Raw genomic sequence first — 20098 nt, forward strand, 5'->3', positions numbered from 1 at the left:
ATTATATTTTCATCCCGAGAATTTATGCCCCTATTTATACATGACAAAATTTTACTGGCCTTAGCAACTGCAGATTGACATTGCATATTGCTGCCTAATTTGTTGTCTTTAACTATTCCCAAATCCTTCTCGTGTGTGGTTATCCCTAATTCATTATCATTTAGGGTATAAGTTACTGGTGCATTCTTGACCCCGAAGTGCATAACTTTGCATTTCTCTACATTAAATTTCATCTTCCATTTTAGTGCCCAGTCCCCCAATGTATCTAAATCCCTCTGCAGCAAAGCAAAATCCTGCTCACATTTTATCACTTTACAAAGTTTTGTTTCATCTGCAAACACTGAAACATGGCTTTCAATGCCTATTGCAAGATCATTTATAAATATGTTAAATAAAAGTGGTCCCAAAACAGAACCTTGAGGGACACCACTTTTGTCCAGCCTGAAAATGTACCATTAATGACAACTTGTACTTTATCCTTAAACCAATGTTGAACGCAAGAACAAGAATATTCATCTATACCAATTTCTTTTAGTTTGAAGACTAACCTATTGTGAGGAACCGTATCAAATGCCTTGGCAAAATCCAAGTAGATCACATCCACTGCAACACCCTGATCTATACCGCTACTTACTTATTTGTAGAATGCAATTAGGTTAGTTTGACATGACCTATATTTCATGAAGAAATCCATGATGATAATTGCCAATAACAAAGTTATTCCCAATGAGTTCCTACATTCCAGGGAATTCCAGTCACAGAAGTTAAGCTCACATGTCTATAATTCCCAGGCAAGGATTTTGAACCCTTTTAAAATATAGCAACGACATCTGCCTTCCTCCAATCCTCCAGTACACTACCTGAAACAAAAGAATCTTGAAAGATTAAATACAGGGGTTCACTTATTTCCCCACTTAGCTCCTTAAGTACTCGTGGGTGAATACCGTCCGGCTCAGAGCTTTATTTACATTAATTTTCTTTAACTGCTGTAGTACCTTGTCTCGAGTCATCCAAATCACAAGTTATCTGCAAGTTTTTTGCAGCAATCATTTGCATATCTCTTGCCATAGAATCCTTATTAATATATACTGGAGAAAAATAGGTATTTAAAATTTTTGCTTTTTCCTGGTCTTTATAAAATAACAGACCCATCTCTTTTTCCAGTGTACCTACACTTATATATATATTATATATATATATATATATATATACTTCATTTTTGTTTTTTTTAGAATTGATGTACTTGAAAAAAACTTGGGGCTTGGTTTTGCATTCTTTGGCTATCAATTTCTCATTTTCTAGTTTAGCCACTTTAATTGCCTTTTTGCAAGCAGTATTGGCTTCCTTATATCTTATATAGGAAGCCTCTGATTTGTCTGATTTAAATGCTTTAAATGCCCTTTTCTTAAATTTATAATCTCTTGTTTTACTTCTCTACCAAGTCACATTGGTTTCAGTTTGTTTCTTTTATATTTATTACCCGATGATGCTTACTGAGAAATGTACCTTTCTAATATTTGTTTGAAGAGCTTCCATTTATCCTCAGTGTTTTTTTCACTAAGGAGTTTATGCCAGTCGATAGGTTTTAGAGCTGCCCTAATCTTATTGAAATTGGCTTTTTAAAAATTATAAGTTTTAGTATACCCCAGGTGCTTTTGCTTTTTTGAGTTTATTTCAAATATTACCATATTGTGATCACTATTTCTCAAATGTTACCCTACTTGAATGTTGGTCAAAAGATCAACATTGTTTGTTATAACGAGATCCAGATAAGCATCCTTTCTAGTTGGTGCTTGTACCAGTTGTGACATGAAGGTGTCATTTAACACATTCAAAAATCCCCTTGCTGAAGTACTAGTCACTCTATCCCAATTTATGTCCGGGTAATTAAAATCTACAATAATTAACGTGTTAACCAGATTTGCAGCTTTCCCAATTACATGCCTAAGATTTGACTTTAACTCATGGTTGACATACAAACATACCCCACCACCCTTCTTGTTTTTCCTATCCTTCCTAAATAACGTGTACCCATTTAAGTTAGTAAGCATACATGTAATATTATCATGAGTACTCTGTTCTGAGCTTGCTCCTCCCCCCATCTCCAGACCCCTTATACTGTGCTAAAGCCCATCTCCTTTCTATCCTATTTTCATTTTCTAGATTGCTTTAACCCCTCCCCCCCCCCCCCCCCCACATCTACTAGTTTATTGTCTCCTCCAACATTTTAGCCATCTTATCCCCCAGCACAGCAGACCCTCTTCCGTTTATGTGCAATCCATCCCGGCTTTACAGGTTGTACCCAAGCTAAAAGAATCGGCCCAGTGCTCTAAAACCCCCAAACCCTCTTTCCTACAGCAAGACTTCAGCCACGCATTGACCTCTCTAATCTCCTGCTGCCTTTCTGCTGTAGCGCGCGGCACAGGTAATATTTCTGAAAATATTACCTTGGAGGTCCTTTTCTTTAGTTTACTTCCTAGTTCCCTGAACTCATGCTTTAGGACCTTCCATTTTCCTCCGACTTTGTCATTGATACTAACATGGACCATGACTGCTGGGTAATCCCCAGCGCCTCCCAATAATCCCTCCACTCTGTCGGCAACATGCCGGACCCGAGCACCCAGGATACAGCAAACTGTCCGGTTGAGACGATCAGAGTGGCAGATTACCCTATCTACTCTCTGAATAATAGAGTCCCCTACCACCCCAACCTGTCAAGCCTTCCTTACACTCTCAACCCCACCCGTACTAGAGGTGCTGTTCCCACGGCTGTTAGAAGGAACAGCTTCCTGCAGTACAGCTACTCCTGAGCTGATGCTCCCAACATCTTCACTCAAATATGTTTGTTAATATATAAGAACTGCCTACTGCCATAATGTAATTCCCTGGTAATGGGCAGTTTGTTATCTTACCTGAGTCTCTGCTGAGGGTCCTGCAGTGGCCAGTGACAACGTCTGGCTCCTGCAGAAACCGGAAGTCGATATCGCCAGCCATTCTTTGGCTGAGAGCGGTCATATGACATTAACCAGCTCATGACTCATATTCCAGGCTAACTAGCACCCTTAGGAAAAGAACGCCACTCACGCATTAGACTTTACCTATAGGAAAGGAACGTCACACACTCATTAGGCTTTCCCTTTAGGAAAGCAATGTCACACACTCAGTAGGCTTTCCCCATAGGAGAACATTGCCTCAATGCTTTCCTATGCAGATTTTCTAAAAGCTGGACACCATCACGTAAAGCGTGAAACTGCAGGAAGCGCCTCTAGTGTTCTGTCTGGTAGTCTTTACACTGCAATATAAACATTGTTTAAAAAAAAAATGCAATGATTTGAGTTGCAGGGTTAAGGGAACAGGGACACTTAAATGAGATGAAGTAGTCTGGGTGCCTGTAGAGTCCCTTTAACTGAACCCAGGCGTATAGAAGGATGTTTGCAAGGCTTATTTCTTTTTCTGTATTGCTTTGTTTGTGCAAAATGTTTCCCCAGCGTGGTCATCCCTCCCAGAACCCCCTCCACCCAGCTGTAGACATTTGTTGATCATGCTGGTCCATTAGGCGGGGCTTGGATGCAATGAAGGAACAGGGTTGCTAGTGTAATTAGAAGGGGAAGGGGGAAGAAAAAAAATTAATTGTTTTTGTTAGATGGAGAGTCGTATTTCTCTGGAATGCAGCAACTGTTTATCCATTGCCATTCTTTTTAGTTCTAGTGTAATTAAAAAGCAGAGATGTTTATCATTTTTGTTTTAAGAAAACAAATCAACATCATATGCTCCAGATCCTTCTGACTTTTAAACACCACCAAATTCTTACAAAGAACAATCACACTCAGACTTTATTTAGGATCATAGTTAACTATGATCCTAAGAAAGTCCTTAATTAGGACTGAAACGTTGACTTGCTTTTAACAATTATGGAATACAAGTTACATTTTATTTAAGACCGTGAGTGCAGCCGTCTGTATACAGCATTTGGATACTGGAGCCCTGGTATTGCAACCGGGCTCTTAACCAACCTACAGCCTGAGTGCAAGGATCTACTTTATAAATATATATGTATGTGTGTATATATATATATATATATACGATCAATGAATAATCACGTGAAAAAAATTGCAAAAAATATAATCAAAAACGAAGGATTAATACTAGATTACTCATATAGCCATTTTTATTTGACATGGTACTCATTAATATATTAACATTTGAAATAGAAAGTGTTACGAGATTCTGCTTCGAAGAACTTGGAAGAACTATGAAATACATAGTACAACTATATCCCTCCAAAATGCTTTCTACCATTAATATATCAGGAAGTACTCCCAACAACATAGTCCTCTCCTGTAGCGACATTTGGAATTACTCCAAATGAAATTACCTTCTGCTTTAGATCTATTTGGAATTTCTCCAAAGGAATTACCTTCTACAATTTCTACATTCGGACCTGCTCCCAACAATATTACCTTCTATTATAGCTTCTGTTATTGCTACATTTGAAAGAACTACCAAGGGAATTCTAATATATTCATTATCTACATGCAGAAGTACTCATTTTATCCTTTTAAAATGACTTTCTTCTATAGCTACACTTAGAAGCACTACTTATAAAAAAATATTTAATTCTTCGTTAGCTATATTCAGAAGTACTCTCAACCAAATGACCTTCATTTGCTTCAGAACACAGCAATTGTATGAGAAAGGTCCTGGACAAAAATCAGTGGAGGGCTTATTAAGACTAGTAAAGTATAAAGGCAATTTTCGTACAGGGTTATGTAGTAAAGCGAGAATTGTCAGAAAATCAAAGTGATTTCCAGACCAAAGTAGTCAAATTAGAAGCATGACTGCCTTGAAGAATATTTTCAGTTCAACTATTGTTGCCTTAAATTTGAAATTCACTTTGAATTCTTGACAATTGTCTCCGAAGTGAATAACCCTGTTTTATTTTATAGAGAAAAAAAAAAATTGATTCTTTTTAGCATGAACAATTTTGACGCATGGTGAAATAAGCAAGTGCTTATTTACTGACTTTTATGTAGCAACTGTTCCTGCTCTGATCAGTTGAACAAATAGCGCTTACGTACAATTTTTAAAATAAATTTGGCAAATATGTTAGCATGGAATATTTGCTTTTTATTTATTTACCTGCGCATGATCTGAGACAAAAAATAATTGTATTTGAATTCTGTGAACTACATTCACATGAAAAACAAAGTGTTTATCTTTTTGACCCTTTCTTTGTAATAATTGAATTAGTATTTTTTTTACAAACTTATAGCTACTTCTTTCCGACTTCTCACTTCTTTTTCTTTTGTTCAGTTAACTAAACAACGCTTGGTAGATGCAGATGGAATCGTTCATCCTAATGCTTTCTACATCTACTTAACGGCCTGGGTGAGTAATGATCCTGTGGCATATGCTGCATCCCAAGCCAATATCCGCCCTCATCCACCAGAATGGGTCCATGACAAAGCAGACTTCATGCCGGACACCAAGACAAGTAAGTACGACTGAGTCTCTGGCCTTAAATGTTTATGAACCGTTTCCTCCATCCCAGCTCTGTTTTCTAGATGACATTGAGCAGATCTAGCACTGCTTCAGCAGACTGCAGTATTTTATTTTTGACAGCCATTTTATAGTTACTTTCTGTTGAATGAAAAAAGTAGATTGTTACTTTAAACATTGAATATACCAAGTGTTAATTTATTTTAATGTATTTAATTTTTAGTTTAGGAGCACTAAAACATTGGACAATAACTATTTTATATAGCTTCTAGCATGTTATGGGTTAACATAGGCAATAATCTACCAGTAGAATATCCTAAGCTTGTAGTTTATTACAGTGCATGCTGTGTGTGTTTTAGTAGGCTAAATAAAATAGTTCTATGCGGCTTGTGCCAAGTTTGGAAGCTAAGAGACTGTTTTCATATTCGTGTTCTAAAGAATTCTACCACTCAGGCCTGTTCTGTTTGTTTTTCACTCGTACCTTATTCCCTTATTCCCTACTCTTCTGCTACCCCTTTCTGGCAATATGGGTAATGTGGCTGGCAAATGCACACTTTCTGTCTTCTTGTAGGTTGATCTTTGAAGTAATTACACCTATATTGTTTGTTTGCTTTATTCAGTTGAAATGTCCAAAAAAAAAAGTTTTAAAGAAAATTATATATATCCTAGGGCTGTATGGCAGCCAGCCAAGTCTTGTCTTAATGAAAATTTATAGTTGAGATTATAATAGGACAAATCATGTTTAGCAAGTCAACCAAGTGGCCCTGCAGGGTTGAACACACACGACATTAACTGAAGACTAGCTGATTTAATGGCTGGGGTGTGAGTCCGTTCATGTATCTACCGATGTAACAACAATGTTGTATTACTATTACTATAACAAATAAAAGATTGAACTGGCTAAAGATAAATAAAAAATGGAACTGGTAAATTATTCAAATTTACTAATTCAAAAACCTTTTCAGATATCAGACATTTTAATTATTGTGGTTTTCGTCTACATTTTTACAATTTATTGTTTTTTTCCCTTTACAGTTCGTGCAGCCGAGCCGATAGAGTATGCCCAGTTTCCTTTCTACCTCAACGGTCTGCGTGAAACGTCAGATTTTGTGGAAGCTATTGAGAAAGTTCGAGCTATTTGCAACAATTATACCAGTCTTGGGTTGTCAAGCTATCCAAATGGCTACCCGTTTCTGTTCTGGGAGCAGTACATTGGGCTTCGTCACTGGCTGCTTCTGTCCATCAGCGTAGTTCTGGCCTGTACGTTTCTGGTGTGTGCCCTTTTTCTCTTGAACCCCTGGACTGCTGGAATCATTGTAAGTTAATAAGGTTCTTTGTTGTAGTCAAATTCCTTTCGGCATAGCTCTTGCTACAGCCAGCTAGGTTTGTTTATGTCTGGATCTCTGCTGGAATAAAGTATGTTACATCATTCATGATATGTTTATTCGACTTCGAAGGGGAAGAGAAGGGAGGGTTCATGGCTACGCAGTAAACCTTTGAAACGTAATCCTTTATACCACTTGTATTTCTTTTTTGTAAATCTTAAAACAACCAGATTGTTTTCTACAAATTGTTTATAAGCAAAAAATGTATATTTTGTTTAAGATAAATGGCAAGCTATAAATTTTTTCTACTACTTTTTCTACTACTTTTTACAAAACGTATATATTACTTACAATTAAATACATTAAGGTTGTTTCACTAAAGTGTTAATGTTGGAAAGTCAAAATTAATTGAAAGTTAATTTGCATTTTAGGCCAAGATACCTGCATTGTGAAAATTCTCCAAGTCAGCAGCAGTTTTGCCCTATAGTTTTAATTCACTCTGAATTTACTTGAATTCATAACAATTCACACATTAGTGAACTACCATGTTAATAGAAGCCTAATAAAAGACAGACTTGTTGACCAACTGCCTCAATAATTGAATACAAGTTCATCCTTTTCATGAAATTGCATAAAGACAATAATGTGCTTAATAAGTGCATTTGTATCAAATTTATATTCCTCTGAGCTACATTTCATATTTTGTTATTCTCAAAATGTGATCAAGATAAATGAGTTAACATGACCACTTACAGAGGCACTCCTAGCGCCATAACTATTACTGAGCATTGTAGTGGTTATGGTATTGGAGTTTTCATTTAACAGTGTTTTAAAGTGTTGTAGAAAGTTTACTATGCAGCAAAACCAATGGACACCAAATGGTGGTGGTAAAGGCTCCTATTAATCCTGCATTCTGTTTTGAGCCATTTATTCTGTTTACAGCCATTTATTCCATGGTGATTTTTGAGATAGGATTTTTCATATGCTCATGCTGCTTCCTGGGATTGTACACTGTACTGTAAAAGAAACGATGTAGTATTACTACCTGTTCTGTGTATCAATCACATAATCATATAATACTTCCTTAGACCGTCTTAACCTCTTGAGGACCAAGAGTTAAGTCAATTCCTTATTATGGCATTTTTGCTTTATATGAACATTTCACATTCTGTGTGAAATAGTGCAAGATAAAGAACACTTTATACTGTTTAAAGTTTTTAGTTTCCCAAATATTCTTAAATAGGCTGAACGAATAAGTAAACATTTCAAATTGTGTACATTTCTATAATTACATATTAAATAAAATTGATATGTTACATATTTATATAATTATATATGCTAACTATGCATTCTTTGCTTCAAATACATGTTAAACTAATATGTAATATTTTTCCAAATGTAAAGTGCTCTGTAGTGAACGGGTTAATCCAATTGGAATGCTACTAAAAACTCATGTTATTTCTGTGCATAGGGATTTGGGATAGTGCACAGGTAACTTATTTTGCTTTTAATATAAAAATAGTTTAAACAGACTTCTGTTTCAGTAGGCACATGTGGAAAATTATATTGAAACACCACAGATATTCAGACCTTCAATGTACATTTTGTTTAAGAGTCATCTTTCGAAGAGGAAATGTGGTAACCCTAAAGGGACACTATAGTCACCAAAACAGCTTTAGGTTAATGAAGTGGTTTTTGTGTATAGATCATGCTTCTGAATTTTCACTGCTCAATTTTCTGCCAATTAAGAGTGAAATCACTTTTGTTTCTTACTCCAGCCCTAGCCATACCTCCCCCTGGCTGTGGCTCAAACAGCCTGCGTGAAAACTAAATGGTTTTATTTTCAATCAGATGTTACTTACTTTAAACATTTTTATCTCCTACTCTGTAAGTTGAACTTTAATTACATACAGGAGGCTCCTGCATGGTCTAGCAAGCTATTAACAGAGCAGGAGATGATACATTCTAAATTAAACAGAAAGTGTTAAGGAAGGCTCTGCAAATTGCATGCAAGCTGTGACTTAGGGCTGCTTAAGCAAAGAGATTTAACTCCTAAATGGCAGAGAATTTAACAGTGAGACTGCAAGGGCATGATTTATACATCAAAACTGCTTCATTAAGCTAAAGTTGTTTTGGTGACTATAGTTTCCCTTTAATGCCAATCTACACAGTCACGCCATAGTCTTCCGTGTAAGATAAGACTTCTCATTTTATTTAGTATTTTATGGTACTTAATCTTACTATTTTTTTAAAGGACCACTATAGGCACCCAGACCACTTAAGCTCAATGAAGTGGTCTAGGTGCCAGGTCCCCCTAGTTTTAACCCTGCAGCTGAAAACATAGCAGTCTCAGAGAAACTGCCCTGTTTACATTGCAGGGTTAATCCAGCTTCTAGTGGCTGTCTCACTGACAGCCACTAGAGGCTGCTTCCACGATTTACACTGAGTAAATTCACACTTAATTGACGCTGGGCGTCCTCACGGAGTCCAGCATCAAATAAGATCCCCATAGGAAAGCATTGAGTAAAGCTTTCCTATGGGCGGGTTTGAATGCGTGCGCGCCTCTGGCTGCGCATGCTCATTCGGCTCCACTTGGGAGCTGACATCGGCGGGGAGGAGAGGTCACCAGCGCTGGATTAAGGTAAGTGGCTAAAGAGGTTTTAACCCCTTCAGCGCTGAGAGAGGGGGGCCCCGAGGGACGGGGGCTCTCCAAGAGTCTATGGTGCCAGGGAAATGGGTTTATTTTCCTGGCACTATAGTATCCCTTTAAGTGATGGTTTCAGTAATCCCCTCGTCTGCATCTTTGTCATCACAATCTTTACTAATTCATTTTATTCTGACTAAAGAGGCAAGGGTAGTCATGGTCAAGGGTTATTTGCAATCCCTCTTGTGCTTTAATATGGACATGTAAGGAATCCTATAAAAATGGGGATTATTGATATGGTTCATAGAACCTGCCTGCTGTGCTCATTGCTACTTGTAACACAGATGTTATACACTCATTATGTTTCTAAATCATTAAATGTATATAAACAGTTGATAACATTTTACTTTATTGCAGGTTGTCTTTTTTCCTTTTATTTTGTATTTTGTTTTGATTTTATCTCTCTCCCTTGTTTATATCCGATGTCGCTTGATATTTTCTGATTTGTGTCTTTTTTTCCCTTTTTCTTTAGGTCATGGTATTGGCACTCATGACAGTTGAACTTTTTGGAATGATGGGACTTATTGGCATTAAACTGAGTGCTGTGCCTGTAGTGATCCTGATAGCCTCTGTTGGTATTGGAGTGGAATTTACTGTCCATGTGGCACTGGTAAGTGTAGTTATTGCTTTAACTCAATATCCAGGCAGTTTGTGGCAGCATTTTTCTATTATCTTTGTAGGCAAGTGTGCAGTGGCAAGCAAGTTTCTGATAGCATTATGGACGGGTTAAAGGGATACTAATGCCAGAAATACAAAGTTGTACCCTTGGCACTATCACTCCCCCCTACCTTGTGCCCCTCGCTCCTCCACCTCGTTAAAACCCTTTATTTACTTACCTGATCCCAGTGCTGATGTCCCTCTGCCCTGGGTCAAAGCTCCTCATCCGTTCTGTGACGAGCAGGTTCTAATGCGCAATGCACGGACATCAAACGCCAGATACCGGACCAAAGGTCTGTTTCAAACCAGGAAGCCATCTAGTGGCAGACTTAGTGCTGCAATGTAAACATTGCAGTTTCTCTGGAACTGCAATGTCTAACATTGCAGCACTAAGGGTAATAAGAACACGGTACCCAGACCACTTCAATGAGCTGAAGTGGTCTGGGTGCATATAGTGTCCATTTAAGGAGATTTGCAAATGGATTACAGGAGGCAGCCTCAGAATCTCCCTGCTGAAAGATTGAAGACATAGCTGACCAGACATTGTCCCAGTGCTGAGTGGGTTAAGTCCCATACAGTATTGTGATGAGTTGACGGTGTGCAGGTGGCCTTATCCCGGGAGGAATTGGAGAAATAGGATCCTAATTTATTGTGCAGGGCTGGCCATTAGAGTTGCACAGCATTGCAGAGTTTGTTCTGTCAGTAGCCAGCCTGATCATTGGAATTTAGTTCAGCATTGGGATCTTAGCTTACTCTCTCCTTCTGTGCAAAGAGGAGCTGGGAGACATGTATTTGTTTCAGCACTGATGACCAAGGCCCTGTCATGCATGGGCTGGTCTGTCATGTAAGTGACATTACCTGTTAGCCAGCCCTATTTGCTTAATATGACATCTCCGTAAGTTTACCAGCAATTGCATATTGCCAGCTGTGTGTGACTGCTTCTGAGTGTTTGTGTATATGATGACTGTAAGAACTGTCTTTTTGGGAGAGTATGTATGTGAGTGGATGTCCGAGTATGCATAAATATGAGTGTTTGGGAGATTGTTACAGACTTGAGAGAGTCTGTAATGGAACAATGTCGCAATTATTGTTGGCAAGTCTGAGTCCTGTGATTGTGTCTTTCTGAGCATGTTTATGCACATTTCTTTGAGATATTTGCAAGGCCCAAAATGACACTACTAAACAATGATATCTCTATTAATATTTTGGTCAAAGCATGCAGAACTATTGAAATTTTTTACCTGAAAATAAGGTTCCTAATAGAAATTGATATCATTCTTTTGAATGATAAATGTATCTATTAGCTTGGTAACTCACTGCTAACAATTCAAAATTTACTGTTGTGCATCATCTTCATATTATTATAAAACATATATTGCAGTGCTGTACAATAGGTAAACTAAAAACAATTGGTGCAACAGGACATGTTGGTCGTACAGGAACAGAAGGTGGTGTTTATGGTCCTGCTGAAATTAGCTTACCATCTCAAGTAGGACCTAAAAAAAATGTGCCTTGGCTTCGGTAATTCCAAGCAATCTTCTTACACAGTTCTCCCAGAATTACCAGTTTATTATGCAGATGAGCACAGCTAGACAAGAACTACTGGGAAAATTTCATTGTCTTTTAAAGGTAACAAGTTGACAGAAATACTTCAACCCTAGACCAGAAACTGCATCATGCTGACAAGTTCCAAAATTGTTTGGTTCCGAGTTATTGGTCATGTTGGATCACAAGCCAGAATTCGGTATAAAAAGCAGTGCTCAATTGCTGATAGTACCAGCAGAAATGTAAGATCAAGTCTGAACGATGATGCCCGTCTATGCACATTTGCATGTCGAGTAAATTCTGGGAGTATTGTAGAAATATGATCTCTTGGAATTACTGAGCCTTGGTGGATTTTTCCCAAGATCCTACTTGAGATAAGTAGACAAGTATAGCAATTATATATACATGTATATAAATATATACATTCACACATATATCCACTAGGTAAGCGATTCTGTCTGTGTTTAACATCTTAGGGAAATATAATGTTGACACACATTCTTAACACCTTAGAACTGTTAGAACAGAAGGGGGAACATTCTGTATAATACCAATCTTGGCTACAGTTAGTTTGGATTTCACCCAGTATGACTGTTCCAAGAAGTTAAACTAATATTCTTTTTTTCCATTATACAGCATATGTGAAGAGATTAAGGAACCATTTTTGCTTAGCACATGAGATAAGAATGGTTGGCAAGCTAATTGCTGACCGGGCGGTGATTTCCTTTTTGGGTCAGTTAGCCTTCTGATCATCATACATATCCATCACAGCTCATTTATCCATGTCACTGCCATTGTTTTACATGCATTGGGTAGAAGCCATGTTCTATACTTATATTACCAACTGCAATTTTGCAGGCATTTCTTACTGCTATTGGGGACAAGAATCGACGAGCCGTTCTTGCGTTGGAACATATGTTTGCCCCTGTGTTGGATGGAGCAGTTTCTACCCTGTTGGGTGTCCTTATGCTGGCTGGATCAGAGTTTGACTTCATTGTCAGGTAAAGCGTGTTTCACTGTGTCTCTTACCCCTGCATCTCTATCTAAAGATCATTACAGAATAATTAAGTCATAATAAACTAGCCATGAAAGATCCCAGATCAAAATAGAATAGATTTTCAGGTTATGTCCAGCTTTCCCGGCTTAGTTCCCTAGTGTCCCGCTTTTTTCCCCAGCAAGCAGAACACAAGCGCTACAGCTTGAAGGCCGATTTCCCATTATATTTTTACTGCAAGCCTCTACAATTGAACGCTACAGCTTTAAAGGTACAAATTGAAATTCAGAAGATGCTCCACTGGATCTCTTTCACCTTTGCCACTCGATTACGTACTTATAATAATGTTTTCTATAGCTTACTACTGTAGTATCCTGTACTTGCAGCTACATGTAGTAATTAGTAATCTGGCTGTTAGAATTTGATTGGCAAAATTCTAAATTGTAAATCACAACTGTTTCTTGTCCTCTCCTACTCCTCCCCCCATGCTTGCCACTCCTAGCTGTAAATACATTGATATAACTGTTTATCTCTGCTCCCTAGGCCCATTTGCCATTACTCTTTACTGCAAGCTTCTACAATTCTACTCGGCTCAACCCACCTACCTGCCCCTCTTTCCGCCCACCCAGACTCCCCCTAAATATATAGCATGCTCCTCCAGCTGTTTAAAATTCTCTCTCATTTACCTCTTCAATCCCTCTATACTCTACCAATAGCTGCAACTCTCTGTTTACTTATTTAGCCATCACTTCCAAATTTCCCCTGCTACCTCTTGTCTCAAATCCCCACGGTATCCTTTAGATTGTAAGCTCATGGGCTATCTAGCTATGCACTTTGTATAAAAGAGCTAAAATGGTTAGATCTCAGATTACCTGCAGGGCCCTCTCTACCTTTTGTATTTGTCTGTGTATACGGTTTGTTCTCCACTAATTGTACAGTGCTGCGGAATCTGTTGGCGCTTTATAAATACCAGTAATAATAATAATAATAATTAGAAGCCATCTGCTATGTCCAGGGCACCAGGACCCTGCAGAGAGCACTGAAAACAGTGCTCCTTGTAGGGTCTGCCCTCAGTGGGCTCACCTTACATGATTGGTAGGTAGCCTGGTGTGCATGCACAACAGGCTGACCTGCCAGTAACTTGGGCATCCTTTGGGTGGAGCCAGTAATACTCTTTTGCTGCTGACCCACCCCTTTACCCCTCCCACTTTTGGGGTTTCGGGAGTTGGGAGGTATGTAAAAGGTTAAAGACATCATGTGCTATAAGTATATACATTTATTGTAAAATCTTGATTTATACTTGGTTTTATGTGTGCCTCCCCACCTGTTCATATTTACTGTATGAGTTTTCATGGGAGCAGCAAGCCTGTAAAGAAATATGTTCTGCAGATATTGTCTTTGATGACAAGATATTTAAATGTATGGAATTCCTTCTAAGTTAAGCTCCATCCTTTTAAAAGCTTTTATAGCTATGTTATTTGATTATATTGCCATGTTCATATATAACATATTCATTCAACAGTTTGTAAAGTACAATAAATCAATACTTAAAGCTACAAGTATTCTTACTAAGAACTGCATTTTATTTACTTACCAAAAAACACACAATTTGTAATGAACTTGAAAAATGCATGACAGTAGAATTTTAATTTTATTAAAAAATAAATGAAACAAATTGTTGTACACTGAGTGGAGGACTTATTGCTGCTAGTTACTTTAAGACATGAGAAGATGATGTTTCTGCAAAGCATTAAATACTAGGTTGTTTCTTGTGGATTTAATTAAGAATGTTAGTTTGTCAGCTCCGAGGAGGGTTTTCTTTTAAAGGGAATTTGATAAGTGCAGTGAAATAGATCCCTTTCCATTACAAACAACCTGTGGAGCTCTGTAAAATGACTAATCTTAGTGGTAACACTGGTTCATTGTGGCCAAACCTCGCGGCAAAAAAAGAGAAAATAAGCCTGGGAGAGAGATTGAAACCTGGTGGAGGATGGGCAGATGAACTTTTTCTTGTTAAAATAGACAGACCATTGAGAAAATAATACACAATGTGTGACAATAAATATAGTGGTTTCAGACTAGTTATTAACAGCACAAGATGGAGAAGATTGTAGAACGCATTTTGTAATCGCCTCAGGAATGGTTTTGTTTGTAGAAGTTGAGAAATTATTAGATATGATTTTAAATCTCTGGTGTTAATTCACATGGGCACACATGTTTTCTAGGAATTTTCCAGCACATGCAGCTATTTGCCAGTCCTGTTATTTCCACTATGGTAACACAGTTTCTATGAAAGAGTCAAGATACTTTGATTTTTGAGAGAAAGAATCATGTAGTTAAACGTCAGTCTTTTGATTTAACTAGCTAATATTTGAACTGGTTGATTGTATTGCCAGATAGATGGAGGGCGATGGTGAATATGTCTCTACATTGGTGTGTTTAAAATCTATAATTTTAGGTTTGCTTTCCACCATTGACCTTGATGTGAAATCTGTCTCGAATTGTCCTTGTTTTTTTCCATGATGGATGTAGAATAACCTAACGTAATTCTATTGTTCCTGGGGATTACCAAGGTTCCAGAACATTTGGAAAGGGAGAAAGATTAGCTCAAGGATGTGCTCCACTAAAATTGAGTAAATTAACAGACATTGTATATGCAAAGTAGACAGAAATATAATCTGATTGTTTATTCTAGCTGTAGATGGATGACATGCAAATGTTTCTGGGGCCCATTGTTGATACAAATCCCAGTCTAAAGTTCTGCTTGGTTTACATTTGAAGAGGACATTGGCTTGTTGATTGTGCTAATGGAGCTAAGATTTTCCAAGATGTTTACATAACTGGGATATTTGTGTGTTGTTATTTCATAGAAAAAGAAAAGTAGAAAAAAAAAAAAAGTTAAAAACAAACACTCTGTTTGTGCCAATGAGTTATTAACTCCTTCTTTGTAACCTGTGCAGTTAGAGAATCCCTTGTCTTGTAATGTGTAAACACTCGAAATACCTTTTTATCAATCAGCAATGATTTTATCTGTAATCTATTTGATGTTTAGAATACTACACTAACTGCAAGCATTAATCTTAGGCCAGCAATTGGCACACTCTGATTTCCAACTTCTCTGTTATGACAACAATATTGATCTAATTTGAACACGTTTAGTGTGTTTAATTAATATGAGTATTTCATAAAGATAAAATCTTTTTTTTTTTTTAAAAACTCACATTATCTGTGTTGGAATTTCACTGAATTTTAAAAGATACAATAAGACTAAGTAGCAACAGGTTCAGGTAAGCATAACTCCCCTTCCTGTGCACGGACAGCCAGCAGCGAGGTCACCGTCAGGGGTTTTGGAAATTGTCACCCGGATGGTGACAGAGCTGCGTAAAATTGTTTGATTGATATGATAGTTAATTGAAATCTGCCCACATTATCTGTACTAGTCTCTAGCTGAATAGGTAATGGCTGGCCGTATAATCCAAGTTGAGCTTCACAGCCCAACCAGTGCCAGATACATCACACCACTGACACAAGCCATAGAGATGTTGACAGAATGGTTAAAGCACAGTCAGTTAACCCCTTAATGACACAACTTCTGGAATAAAAGGGAATCATGACGGAATATATCCGTCGTCTGTCCTTAAGGGGTTAAACCCTTGGAGTGACTGCTTTACTTTTTCAGCAGGGTGAAATCAGTCTTTCATCCTTTTGAGACTGATAAAATGAGTAACATAGAACTAGTTAATAACATAGAACTAGTTAATGATTGGATATTTGAAAATGAGAAAAAGTATTTTCTTGCAAGACAACAATTATTTTATCAATGAAACTACTATAACTGCAGGAAAATGTCTCTATTTATGTAAAAACGTCCTTCAGTTTTCCATACCCGCTTCATATTTACTTTTTACTACCAGACTAGTACTAATTTAAGCTAGAAAAGTGTTAATACATCTTGACTAACAATACTATTCTAAGTGAGTAGTTATGGTACTTTTTACTATCAATTTAGAACTGTTTAAAGAAACCTATTTCTTTAAACCTTGGTATTACTAAATAAGGCAGCACAATAAATTCTCAGCGATGGGAAACAACATCCACTTGAGCATTTTCTACTTCTTCCCCATTACTTGGGCTTTTATATTTGAATTGGCTCACTCAAAACAAGAGTATTCAGAGATGCTAAATTGATCAACAAAAGATTAGCCTGCAATGCAGCTTGGCCATTGTAGAGCTCTTTTCTCTGTACAATGCTGAGGCACAAATAGAATGGAAAGCATTTTCTTAAACAAAAACCCTGTTCCTCTGTTCAAAATGTATGCAATTTTAAGCTATGTGGTAAAACAGAAACACACTGAATTTCATGAGGGAAAATGGTCATTAAAGAAAGAATAAAAAATACCCTTACCTGATCAACTAGAGATTTAATGAGAGATTGCTTGGTAAGTTTTAGGAGCATTTCACACAGTGGATTAGACACTGGGAGAAGGTCTTATTCTCCCTGTAAACTAAATTGTTTAAATTCTCCCCTCCACCCCCACCTTGCCTTCATTTTGTTTCCATCTTCTGGGTTCTCACTAATGGGTAGAGTAGAGGAGGGGTGGTATTATGTTTGTGCTCTCAGTTCAATCCCTTATTTAAATCACATTCCATATTTCTGTGCCTTGTGTAACACTTACATGAATAGCTGTTATTTATTAAGACTTTCTGATGTTTAACAATATAAACCATTTTCTTTTCTTCTAACTAACACTGAACTGTGGAATGTAGCACTTAAGGTAAAACGTGTTACCACTATCTGTTTTGTGGTTGCTTGTTAATGTGTGCTTTTTTGTTACTTCAAAATTCTTTTGATGCATGTTTTGTAACCGAGACTGTTTATGAACTTACTATGTGAATATGTTTTGGGTTTTTTTTGTTTGTTTTTTCTTAAATGTTCATTTAGCAAAATACTATTTTTTTTTTCCCATTCTTTAGATACTTCTTTGCAGTCCTGGCAATATTAACTCTTCTTGGGGTCCTGAACGGATTGGTGCTACTTCCTGTTTTGCTGTCATTTTTTGGACCTTACCCTGAGGTCAGTGCAGCAATTAGATATTGTACAGTAACTGAATAATTATAGTTAAAATATATTTTTTTTTTGTTCAGCCTTGCCTCATTTGTATAATTTCCAAATATATAACAGTAACAAAAATAAGATTACACTTTCTTAGGGAAATTTTTTTTTTTTTTATTGCATTTTCTCTTCCAGCTGGACTATGATGCATTGTATTGTAAAGTTATCAGGAAGTGTTTCTGAGAAAAGACACACATTTAATTTCATTATATATCCACAAATGTTGAAAAAGTACTGGATGTTACTTCCAGCCAAATAATCTCCCATTTGAATTAGATGATATGCTTACTACATAGTTACATAGCTGAAAACAGACTTACGTCCATCAAGTTCAGCCTTCCTCATGCTTTAGCATTTCTAATATATGCATTTTTTGTAAAAGGGAAAAATTTACTTTCTGTGTGTAAATTTAGCACAAACATCAGTTAAATAAAACTCAGAATTCTTTCTCAAGTGTTTAAGTGTTATATTACAATTGACAATATTACAATGAAAATATTTATATTTTTGTAGGTATCTCCGATTAATGGAACAGATAGGTTATCCATGCCTTCCCCAGATCCTCCACCAAATATCGTACGTTTTCCTGTCCTTCCTCGGCAACCACACAACGGGTCAGATTCTTCTGATTCAGAATACAGTTCTCAGACCACAGTTTCAGGAATCAGCGAAGAGCTACATCAGTACGAAGCACACCATGGTTCTGGCCTTCCGTCCCGTCAAGTCATTGTGCAGGCCACAGGGAACCCAGTGTTTCCTAGGTGCACGGTAAGTTTTAATTATATGTATTGCTTTATTATAGACATAGTTACAAATTTTGCAGGACTGTGCTACTGGATAACGTCTATTGATATTATAATCTGAATACAAAGCAAAACGAGACAGGTATTTCACTAAACCATTAATTGTAGTAAATACTTGGGCCAAAATATCTGATTAAAAAAAATCTGCAAGTCGTTCAAAGAAACCTACAATCCCAAAAATAACTGATTATTTTGTGATTACACATTCCCTCATAGGGATGTGATCACTGTCCACCCTTCTTTGCTTAGTAAAATTTAAGTTAAATAAAAATAACTCCCCTAATTTCCAGAGCTGGAGCCTCCAGCTACTCCTCTGTCTATGTCAGCATCCAAGCCGACATCGCTCGGGGTGTCGTCCAATCCAGTGCTTCTCATAGAGAAGACTTGGATTTGAGAAGGCAAACACGACATTCCTCCCACCAAATGCTGCTGTAAGTTTCACTCAGTTCTGGAGGAGGAAGTGCATCTAGTGGCTGTCAGGAAGTCATCCACTAGAGGTGTATTTCTATAAAACTTCAGTATTTTATATTGCATGGTTAAAATGACATCACTGTACCCAGGGCACTTCATTGAGATGAAGTAGTCTGGGTGACCTTAGTGGTCCTTTAAGTCAAAGCTTTTAGCTTGAATTTTGCATTGTGCGTTTCACTTCACCACAGTTTACCACTTAGTGAATAAATGACAACCACGAGTTCTAAATTTAAGATTTTAGGAAAATCTGGTCAATGAGGTGCAGTCGTGGTATTGAGTTGGGTACCTATTGTATATGATATCTTTTAGGTTTCTTACTATATATGTTTTTTTTTCTTGTGACCCTGATGTAGATTTTATTGATGTTATATTTTATTTGCAGGTTGTTCAAGCAGACACTAGGAATCCTCGGCCAAGTCAAAGAACAAACACAGAGTCTAGACCTCATCAACAATGTCGCCCAAGCAGGAATCAGAGGTGGGATTCAATGGAAGGGTCACGACCACCTCCATGCAGACCGCGAAGGGACGCTTTTGAGTCTCCTACTGAAGAGCATGCTGGTCCTAGTACCAGGGAACGCTCAGGACATAGATCTCACACGCAGAACATTAGAAAAACTGCATTTGCTCCAACTAGTGCTTCAGTGCCAACATACGGTCAGCCAATAACTACTGTGACTGCCTCCGCTTCAGTTACTGTTGCTGTTCATCCTTCTATGTGTAGCCACAACTCTCGTGCGCGTCACCCATTCTGCAGTTCTTACCATGAAAATGACAGGGGACCTTTTGAGGACCCTCATGTGCCTTTTAATGTGCGGTACGAGAGAAGGGACTCTAAAGTAGAAGTGATAGAGCTGCAAGATGTTGAGTGTGAAGATAGGACACAAGGAAATGGCTTAAATTAAGGTAAACTGATTGTCCAGCATATGTGTTTGTCAACAAAACATCTTCCTCAGTACCTGGGTTCTGTTCCAACTATGGTACAATA

The 20098-nt window shown here is 37.5% G+C and overlaps 1 protein-coding gene across 3 annotated transcripts in view; it reads left to right on the forward strand.

Annotated features, from left to right (window-relative positions):
- Window positions 1–20098, forward strand: part of PTCH1 (patched 1) — an 86542-nt gene that overhangs the window by 61367 nt on the left and 5077 nt on the right. For all 3 annotated transcript variants that reach the window (XM_063454965.1, XM_063454964.1, XM_063454966.1), the window contains 7 exons: window positions 5314–5494; window positions 6535–6815; window positions 10001–10138; window positions 12589–12731; window positions 17699–17798; window positions 18351–18605; window positions 19494–20016. In XM_063454965.1, the coding sequence (XP_063311035.1) occupies window positions 5314–5494; window positions 6535–6815; window positions 10001–10138; window positions 12589–12731; window positions 17699–17798; window positions 18351–18605; window positions 19494–20015 (1620 nt within the window). In that variant the 3' untranslated portion in view covers window position 20016. The remainder of the gene's footprint in view (window positions 1–5313; window positions 5495–6534; window positions 6816–10000; window positions 10139–12588; window positions 12732–17698; window positions 17799–18350; window positions 18606–19493; window positions 20017–20098) is intronic.

The sequence above is a fragment of the Pelobates fuscus genome, chromosome 5 (assembly GCF_036172605.1).
Source record: "Pelobates fuscus isolate aPelFus1 chromosome 5, aPelFus1.pri, whole genome shotgun sequence".
In the NCBI taxonomy this organism is placed as follows: domain Eukaryota; kingdom Metazoa; phylum Chordata; class Amphibia; order Anura; family Pelobatidae; genus Pelobates; species Pelobates fuscus.